The 9005-nt window shown below is 55.6% G+C and overlaps 1 protein-coding gene across 1 annotated transcript; it reads right to left on the bottom strand.

Moving 5' to 3' along the window:
* Positions 1 to 399: 399 nt before the first annotated feature.
* NR1D1 (nuclear receptor subfamily 1 group D member 1) lies at positions 400 to 7881 on the bottom strand. Its single transcript, XM_063110577.1, has 8 exons — positions 7281 to 7881; positions 4264 to 4599; positions 3909 to 3997; positions 3659 to 3803; positions 2666 to 3309; positions 2153 to 2338; positions 1419 to 1629; positions 400 to 730 (listed from the first exon to the last, which is right to left on the bottom strand). The coding sequence occupies exons 1-8, from the start codon at positions 7309 to 7311 to the stop codon at positions 531 to 533; spliced, it is 1842 nt and encodes a 613-aa protein (XP_062966647.1). The 5' UTR covers positions 7312 to 7881; the 3' UTR covers positions 400 to 530.
* Positions 7882 to 9005: the final 1124 nt, after the last annotated feature.

The raw sequence follows: 9005 nt of genomic DNA, 5'->3' as shown, positions 1-9005 counted from the left end.
TAAAGAAAGATATTTTTATGGTAATTGTTGCTCGTCTATTTTACTATATATTTATGTAATAAATATATGATGAAAATAACCCCCTTGGGCACCCCCCCTTAGACTTGTGTGCTGTTTCCCTATATCCTCCCATCTGCTGGCAGAGTACTCACCCCACAAACTGACCAGATGGAGAGGTGGCCCCCCAGCCTTGGCAGTATCCCCTCACCCTAACCCCCAAACGAGTACACACCACAGAAGCCAGCTCAGCTGTGAACTGTTGGATTTGAGACAGGAACAGAACAAGTCGGGGCTAGACAAGGGTGGGAGAGAGTGAGTGGTTTAAATAGGGGAGGATGGGAAGTCCAGTGATGGGGGAGGGAGGCAGGTATTTACAAGAAGGCTCAGGGGGCCAGAGGCTCATCTTGGAATATTTTATAACAATATAAATAAGATTCTGGTTTGCTTTTCCTTTTCGTCTCGTAAAGGAGAGAGAAGTGCAGAGTTCGATTCTGTACAAGGGGGCAGCGGCAGAAGGCCGGCCGGGCGGGTCACTGGGCGTCCACCCGGAAGGACAGCAGCTTCTCGGAATGCATGTTGTTCAGGGTCCGCAGGTCCGGCAGCTTGAGCAGCAGCTTGGTGAAGCGGGAAGTCTCCAAGGGCCGGTTCTTCAGCACCAGAGCCCGAAGAGCCCGCAGCAGCGTCTCCTGGAGCTGCTCCACCGAAGCGGAATTCTCCATGCCCGAGCGGTCTGTGGGGAAGACGACAGCAGTGAGGCAGACTCCCTGAGCTCCTCTGACGAGGACCCGGAGGTCTGCGAGGACCCGGAGGTCTGCGAGGACCCAGAGGTCTGCGAGGACCCAGAGGTCTGCGAGGACCCAGAGGTCTGTGAGGACCCGACAGGCAGTGCAGCCCCTCCCTGAAGCCCCCACAGAGGGCCTACGGGGCCGCCGGAGAAGGAGCGCCCCAAGAGCAGGAGGTGCCTGAATGCTGGGAGCGTGGGCTCAGCAGGGCTGGTCACCTCCCATCCCACAAGGCCACTCTCCTTCCCTGAACAGGCCAAACATGTCCCAGATCCCTTGCTATTTGCTCTGTAGTTCCCTCTGCCTGGGATGCCCTTCCCCCTTTCTCTGCCTGGCAACATCTTACTTGTCCTTTGAGGCCCCACTCAAGTGTCACCTCCTTCCCCAGCTCCCCCAGGCAGAAATAGTTGTCTGTGCTTCCTTGGTTCATGCTTCTACTGTGACACTTATCTCACTGTTTTATAATTAGTCGGGCATGAGTCTGTTTCCCAAGCTAGACTGTGTCTGAATCATGTCTGTATTCCCAGTGCCCGGTGCAGGGCCTGGCATAGAGTAGGTACTCCATAAAAGGTGTGTTCAATTGAACTGCGTCTGCCTCCTCCCCCCCGCCCCTGGTCAGGCGAGAGCTTGACCAACCTGCAGAGACAAGCACCACTGCAGTGAAGAGACCCAGCTCCTCCTCGGTAAGCGCCAGGGAGTTGAGCTTCTCACTGAAGTCAAACATGGCATTCAGCAGGTCTCCCATGCCCATGGCACCGAGCTCCTGCAGGCTGTAAGTGGTGCGGCTCAGGAACATCACTGTCTGGTCCTTCACGTTGAACAACGATGCAAAGCGCACCATCAGCACCTAAACGGGGGGGGGGGGGGATGGACAGTCATTCTGGGTGGGGTGGGAGAAGCCCTTGCCAAGTTGCCCCTAAAGTTTGCCAAAGGATTGAGTTGTGCTGCCTTAGGTTTCTCAGTAGAGCGGGGGTTGTTTCTGGATGGGCAGTGGGGAGCCCAAGGTGGAAGCACGGGGAGCATCCCACTGGCTTCAGAATCCAACAGGTCTGAATCTGAGTCTCAACTCTGTCACTAGCTGTGACCTCGGGCAAGGCACTTCACAAGTTAATTTACTCATGTCTAGAATGGGGACAGCAATGTACACTAAAGCGTTATTTTCATGTAATGGGTTGTGATTAAACTCCAGCTGAGATAACAGAAGTTTCAGCCACCCAGAGGCAGGAGTGAGGGGTTCTACAGTCAGAGGCTGTAAGAAAAAAGATGCTAGGGTTCCAAAGCCTTTCAGAGCCCCTGCCCACCCCATACACCAAGCCTTTCTGCTAGATCCTTCCCAAGGTCAAGGGCAGGGAGCACAAAGAGTCACTCACCTCAAAAGTGCCAGCCTTAAGCAAGGTGACTTGATCGTGCTGAGAAAGGTCACGGAAGCCGGGGATGTGCTTGGCAAACTCTACTACCTCCCGCACAGCAGGCGTGAAGCTCATGGAGAAATCCTCCCAGATCTCCTGCACGGTTCGCCCACTGCGTCCATGTGGGTACATGTTCATGGGACATGCCTGGGGAAGGAAGGGATTTGGGAGGGGAGTGTTAACCAGGCTGGCTCAGATGGACCCTCCCAGCAGGGCTGGGCCCCAGATTCTGTCTGGGCTACGGGCTGTGGCCTTGGAGGATAGGTCTTTCAGGTAAAGTAGCAATCAGGTGCCAGGTGGAGATTGGGGATTCCCAGGCAGAGCCCAGACTGCAGGGCAGGACGTCCTCTCCTGGGAAGAGGATATCCCCACACTTAGTCTCCGGGAACACCCAGCTGCTCTATGTTATGTTCCTTCTTCCAGGCCAGCCCCCTGCCTGCCCACCTCCCCCTCCCCCTCCCCCAGTGCCCTCACCAGCAAAACATTCTTGGAGTTGCCCTGCCGTGGACTGTTGGCAGGTGCCTCGCCTTCTGAGCCTGCATACACGTGGGTGGGGCATAGACGGTGCCCGTTGCTGTTGGGCTGGTGGCAGCTATGGTGGGCAGGGCCAGGGGGCCAGGCAGGAGGGTAGGTGGAGGGGGCCTGGCGTAGACCATTCAGGGCCTCATTATGACGCTGGGCGGCCAAGGTGTTGTTGTCATTGGGGGCAGGTGGGCAGTTCTGACTTTCCCAGCGATGTGGGGTGGTGGCTGGAGGGCTACTGGATGCTTGGTTGGCATTGAAGTTGCCAGGTGAGGTGCCCAGCTTGTCATGGGCATAAGTAAAGATCTCTCGATGGGCCCGGGCCACCTGGGATATCACATCTTCCACCGTGGGCTCAGGGCTTGGGGATCTGGGAGGTGTCAGTTGTTGTGGGAACTGGGAGAAGCCCACCAGGGGTGAGGATACAGGAGCTGGGGGTGGCGAGGGGCCTATAGGTCCTGGAGTGGGGTGTGGGGTGGGTGAAGTCTCCAGCGGGCACTGGCTGCTCAACTGGTTGTTGGCCAGGTTCATGGCACTCTGCATCTCAGCGAGCATCCGCTGCTTCTCTCGTTTGGGGATGCGCCCAAAACGCACAGCTGCAACAGGATGAGAGCACCGTCAGGAAGTCCTATACACACTCACATGCTTCTCTTCCTTCCTTCCTTCCTTTCTCCTGAAAGGGGAAGACCCTAAAGACTTGGGCTTCCACACCAAAACTAAAACCAGCAAGGCCACACCCATCAAGGGTGTTGTCCAAGTAAGGATTGCCAATAAGAGGTGACCAGAGGGACCAATGGGAAAGAAGTGTGTGTGTTGACCCAAGAGGATGAAACATGGGCATTCCGCAGTACGCTGTGTCTCTGTTTGGGACTTTTTTAAAAGGGAAGGATTAATTCAGAAACTTTGGGTGGAAGGAAGGGGGAGGATGTGGCGATGCCGCCTCACCGTCTCGAGACATGCCCACGGAGAGACACTTCTTGAAGCGACACTGCTGGCAGCGGTTACGATTGATGCGGACGATGGAGCAGTTCTCATTTTTCAGACACCTTTTGTACTGGATATTCTGCTGGATGCTCCGACGGAAAAAGCCCTGGAGGGCAGAGGCAGCTAGTGAGCATCTCCATCTAGGTCAGGCCGATGTGTCCTGGGGGAGGGGGTCACACCTGCCCCAGCCCTTACCCCCAGCCCACTTCACCTTGCAGCCCTCACAAGCATGCACGCCATAGTGGAAGCCCGAGGCAACGTCCCCGCACACTTTACACAGTAGCACCATGCCATTCAGCTCTGTGGGAAGAGACGAGCAGTAGGTGAGCAGGAGAGGCCCGTCTAAGTGGCTAGAGATATGAGAGGGAAAAGCTAAGGAGGAGCTCTGGTGTCTAGAGGGCACTGGAATGACTAGGCTAGACTGGACTGGACAGGGGCTGACAGAACTGTAGGAGAAATCCCTGAGGCAAGGGTGGGTCCTGAGAATAACTGTGTCACATGGAAACCAACTCCCGACCTATCCCTGGGCTGCTTCCCTTCCCCCAATCAGCTGGAAGTTTACTCACTGGTGATGTTGCTGGTGCTTTTGCTGGGGGACACTCGGCTGCTGTCCTCCATAGCCACTTGTAGACTCCCTGGGGGGCTCCCATTATAGAAGGAGGAGGATGACGATGAGGAAGATAAAGAAGAAGGTGAGCCATCGTCACTCATGCTGGATGGAATGCTCCCAAAGGAGCGGGCTGGGTCCTGGGTGAGGGAGCCAGTGGGTGACGGTGGGAAGTAGGTGGGGCAGCCTTGGGTCAGGGACTGGAAGCTGCCATTGGAGTTGTCACTGTAGAGGGACTCAGGGCTAGTGCGGCTTGGGGAGGAGCCACTGGAGCCAATATAGGTGATGACGCCACCTGGCGGGAGAACACAAGGGAAGGGGGTATTAGGCACCATGTCTTTGGTCCTAGGGCACCACCAGTGCTCATCCTCCATCTGTCTCCCCAAGACACTGCTGGCCACTCAGAAGTTAACCATGTGGAGCCCCTAACTTTGGAGTTAATTAGCAACTCCCCAACACATGCTAGACATTGCATGGCCAACAACGACTCTTTGCAGGATACATTCTGCTTCTGCTTCAGGTATGAGGCATGACCCCTGTGGGTATCTCATGCATGTATGCCCCTGCCCTTGACATCTTCCTTGAGAATATCAACTGCAGCTAATGACTTACTTGTCTGTCAGTGGCAGAACTGGTGACGGAATGAGCAACGGAGTGCCATTCATGGTGCCCAATCTTAAAAAAAAAACGAACTAACCAGCTGCCAATTTCAACACCAAGACCATTTCAGGAATGAGAGCATGGATCATGGAGGGTCAGCTAGCCAATAGTAAAGAGTGGAGGTCTTACAAAAGACAGTCACATTCCCCACAAACGGGGAGACATATTCTCTGAAGGTACTAAAGGGAAGGAACCTGCCCAGCCTGGATCCCCTGCCCTCCAAGAAAGTGAGTCACAGTGGACTCTATCTCAGTCCAGGAAGGATTTAGCGGTGCAAGTTGCAGGAGGTGGAAGTGAAGTACAAATTGTCCAGGGCTCAGGAATTCCCCCTTCCAGGACTCAGCCTTTTGACAGTGACCTTGGCTCCTTGACCACTTGGGGACTTTGGCCCCCTAGTGCCAACCAGGTGGATGTGCTCCCATGGTATTAGCAAGAGAAAAAGGTGACCTGTCTGCCACACTTCTGCCAAGCACCTAGCTTGGACTGCCATGGGTGGGGTGGCAGAAGGGAGGATCCCAGGACACGTGGGAGCTGACACATGCTATGCCACCGAGTCTACAGAAGCACATGTCTTGCTCACCCACTGACACACACTTAACTGGGCAGGGCAGCCCTAAAATAGCTCAAGGTTGGTCAGGGTGAACCCAGTTCCCTGTAAAATAGTTGCACAACAGATCAGCTCCTACAGTTTCAACTGAGGTGGGGGATGGGATATTTGTTTGGTGGTAAATGAACTTGACCTAGTTTATCTGTCCCCAAAAGGGGAGTGAGACCTTCATCCAGACAGACTTCCTGCCTGAAGTGAGGGGCACACTCAGAAGAGTCTAGTTCTAGATCTATCATCACCAACTTGCTTTGTGACTTAAGAGTAAATAAACTCCCCTCTCTGGGTCTAGTTTTCCTTTCTGTGACAAAGAAAAAAAAAGAGAGAGAGAGAAAGACATTATGGTTTCAGCTATGATTCTGGGATGTAACTACTTGGGGGGAGTCCTTAGGAGGCAAACTGCTGTTTGTTTGATGGAGGTGGGGGGAAGACAGCGCTTGCAGGACTAAGGAAAGAGATGCTTGGGGAACAGGAAGAATTCAGAATGTGGAGAAGTTGAGCATAAACGCAGTACAGTGAAGCAGGTGCAAAGAGAATAAAAAGGAAAGGAGTGAGAAGAAGGGTGGTTAGGTGTGAGGTCCCTTTGAGGAGTGTAACCATGAGGCCATGAGAGGTCAGGCATGGCTCCATCTTTCTCAGCTTCGGTGATGGAGGGGAGGCTGCCGGGCAGGCGGACAGGAAAAGGAGGCAAGCGGGGGTGGTGAGTCAGCCCAGTTTCACCCAGATCTCGGTGGGGCGGGGCGGGGCGGGAGCCAGGCCCTCAGCCGGCCTCACGTCCCCGCTCCACGTGTGCCTCTAGCACGTGGCTCCCCAACGAGAAACCCCGGATCTCGAGGCCCCGCCCTCTCTGCTTCCTGTCAATTCGGAGCAGCAGCCCCGCCCCCCGCCCCCCACCCCGCGGCATCCGGATGGTGGGCGGGGCCCTAAACGCGAGCTGGGCCGGGGCAAGTGAGGGGAGGAAAGAAGGGAACACACGCGTTGCCGGGACGACCGGGGGGGCGGAGCTCATTATGTAACCGGGCCTGGAGGTAACCACCAATGGGGTGGCGTCCACGACTTCTGCTGAATGAAAACAAACGCAGCACGTGGGCCCGGCTCTGCGGCCATGTGAGCCTTCCCAGCGGCCCGGGCGCTGTGGGTGCCCTCCCTGAGGCCGAGCACCACGCTCCGGACTTCTCAAGTGCCGCTTCCTCCTGTCACTGAGGATTCCCCAGTGAGATCCAACCCATTCCCCCTCCCCCTTCTGTCCCAGCCGCCCCACTGCTTCTCAGATTCCCTCCAGCCTGCGGGAACTAGCGGGAGGGGAAGGGAGGAGGGAGGGGTCCTTTTTCCGAAGTCAGGCACACCACAGCTGCAGGGGCTGGATAGATGGGGGCGTTTCGGAGCACTGCTCTAAAGCTCTCAGACCCCCGAAGCTCACCTCACCACTCATACCCGCTCTCCATTTCCTCCTGTCCGGGATTCGAGTCCCTCGGGCTCAGGGAGCTTTGGGACTATGAGGCGTGGGGGTTGGAGGGGGACGCTTCTGGGCAAATTCCCAGCCCGAACATGCAGCTCGAAATTCCACCCTATGGCTCCTCAGCATACTAACAAATTCCCCCGGGTCGAGGGAGTCCCCAGTCCCTTAGAAAGTTCCTCTTGTTATAAAGAGTAGATGGAGGTGGGGAGACAGGGACAGAGAAAGAAAGATGATGGCAAAAGAATCTCAGTACCTGTGTTGTTGTTGGAGTCCAGTGTCGTCATGTCTTCACTGGCTGAGAGAGGTCATTCAAACTGGACCTTGACACAAACTGGAGGTTGCGATTGCAGCTGTCGCCCCTTGGGCACTGGCTGAGGGCGGGGAGTGGACCCCGCGGCTCACGATCAGGATCTGAGGCGCCCTGCAGCAAGGTCTTGGAGTGGCTGGACTGCAGCCCTGCAGAAGGGTAGGACGCTGAGGCAACGGAGGTCTGCTTTGCATGAGAAGAGCAGAGAGAGTCTGTGGGAGGAATCAGCCTGCAGTAGTCTGGCTAGATGGTAGCAAGGAGGGACGGGTCTCTGCAGTGCACGGGGTGCCACTGCCTGACGGCTCCGCAGCGCTGCAGGGTAGAGAATCTGGAGCTCACGGTGCAAAAGTCCCAGAAGGAGAGAGGTTGCAACCAGGAAGTAAGTAGGTGATGGGGAGAAATGGGGCACCCAGGCACAAACAGGCGAGACGTGTGCCCTGCTACGTTCCCTCAGCAGCAATATTTCACTCTGCCAATCTCAGCCGCCTTTTGCCCGATCCTTTCCCTGGGACAGAGGGCTCTGCGCAGGCGCCAGCAGCCCAGGGTTCCCGGGCCGCACGCGGCACTGGAGCAGGTACCATGTGATCTCAGGGAGCGCCTCGTGCCCCAGTGACACACTTTTCCAGCAGCCGGCACGTTGAGTTCCGTGCGCCTGCGCAATGCCAAGACTGTCGGGATTTGTAGTCCGCTGACAAAGTGGTCGGGCTGCGTATGTTTCCCCTTCTGCTTTGCAAAAGCACTCGCTGGGACCAGGGAGGAGGTGAGAGTGGGGTGGGGTGGGGTGCACTGAAGAGTCAGGATGGCGTGTTTGGAAAGCTTGTATGGCCGGGGCATGTGAATTCCTGGGGAGGGACTGGCGAGCTTGGCTGCTCCCTGGGAGATCAAAGCTAACAGGCCCTTTTTGCAAACCTTGCAAACCTGAGGGCTTCAAGTGATTGCAGGACTGACCTCGCCCTGAGGTTACTTGTGACGCGGGGAGAGAAACGAACAGAGGAGGGAGATTTCCTTGGAGTCAGAAGCTAAAGCTGCTTCTGCTGCGGATCCAGATCGTGAGACCTAAGGGAAATGTGACCCTTTTTTGCTTCTACTCCCCTTAGGGAGGACATCCCGAGGGAAAGGAGTTGCCACGGAGATGGGGATGTCCCTAGGAACTCCCTGTATGCTTATATGACACCACCCCACCCACTTGATGTGACTTTGGGGTGAGTCATCCCCCTTTGTCTGGGAAATAAAAAGGACAACAGAAGGGAACTTAATGGTGAAAGTGCTTTGAGGCCCTAAAGTAATGGGGCAGAGGTGAGGCAGGGCCCTGTGGGCAGAGTGATCCCTACCCTCCTCCATCTCCCCTCCTCAGTAGTTGAAGGTAGCCTGTGGATTCCACAGAAGGTAACTCAGAGGAGAACATGGAGATCTTCTTAATCCTCCCTCCTTCTGCTGATGAGGAAAATGAGGCTTAGAAGAAGGGACTGGCCCAAGGTCAGACATCCATTGCTAGTTTCATCTGCCACACTGAACATCAGGGAGATGGGTAGATGAGCAACTGAAACAGGGAACAGGGGTTAGAAACAGCCAGCCTCTCCCTTCAGAGCAGCAATTGGCCCATGAGTAAAAACAGGTTCAAGTAGAGGTCTATCCTGTTAGAGGGCTTAGGTTGTAGGGAGAGATAGAAGC

Source organism: Cynocephalus volans, chromosome 10 (genome assembly GCF_027409185.1).
Source record: "Cynocephalus volans isolate mCynVol1 chromosome 10, mCynVol1.pri, whole genome shotgun sequence".
Classification (NCBI taxonomy): Eukaryota; Metazoa; Chordata; class Mammalia; order Dermoptera; family Cynocephalidae; genus Cynocephalus; species Cynocephalus volans.
Note: the sequence above shows the minus strand (reverse complement) of the source record. Positions and strands in the feature narration are given on the sequence as shown.

What these genes read in the sequence shown, in the direction of transcription:
- NR1D1 (XM_063110577.1), bottom strand. Translation starts at nt 7,311, where the DNA reads ATGACGACACTGGACTCCAACAACAACACAG. An exon ending in AAGCACCAGCAACATCACCA is followed by an intron (nt 3,998 to 4,263) that starts GTGAGTAAACTT and finishes CTCTTCCCACAG; the next exon opens with AGCTGAATGGCATGGTGCTA. An exon ending in TTAAGGCTGGCACTTTTGAG is followed by an intron (nt 1,630 to 2,152) that starts GTGAGTGACTCT and finishes CCCCCCGTTTAG; the next exon opens with GTGCTGATGGTGCGCTTTGC.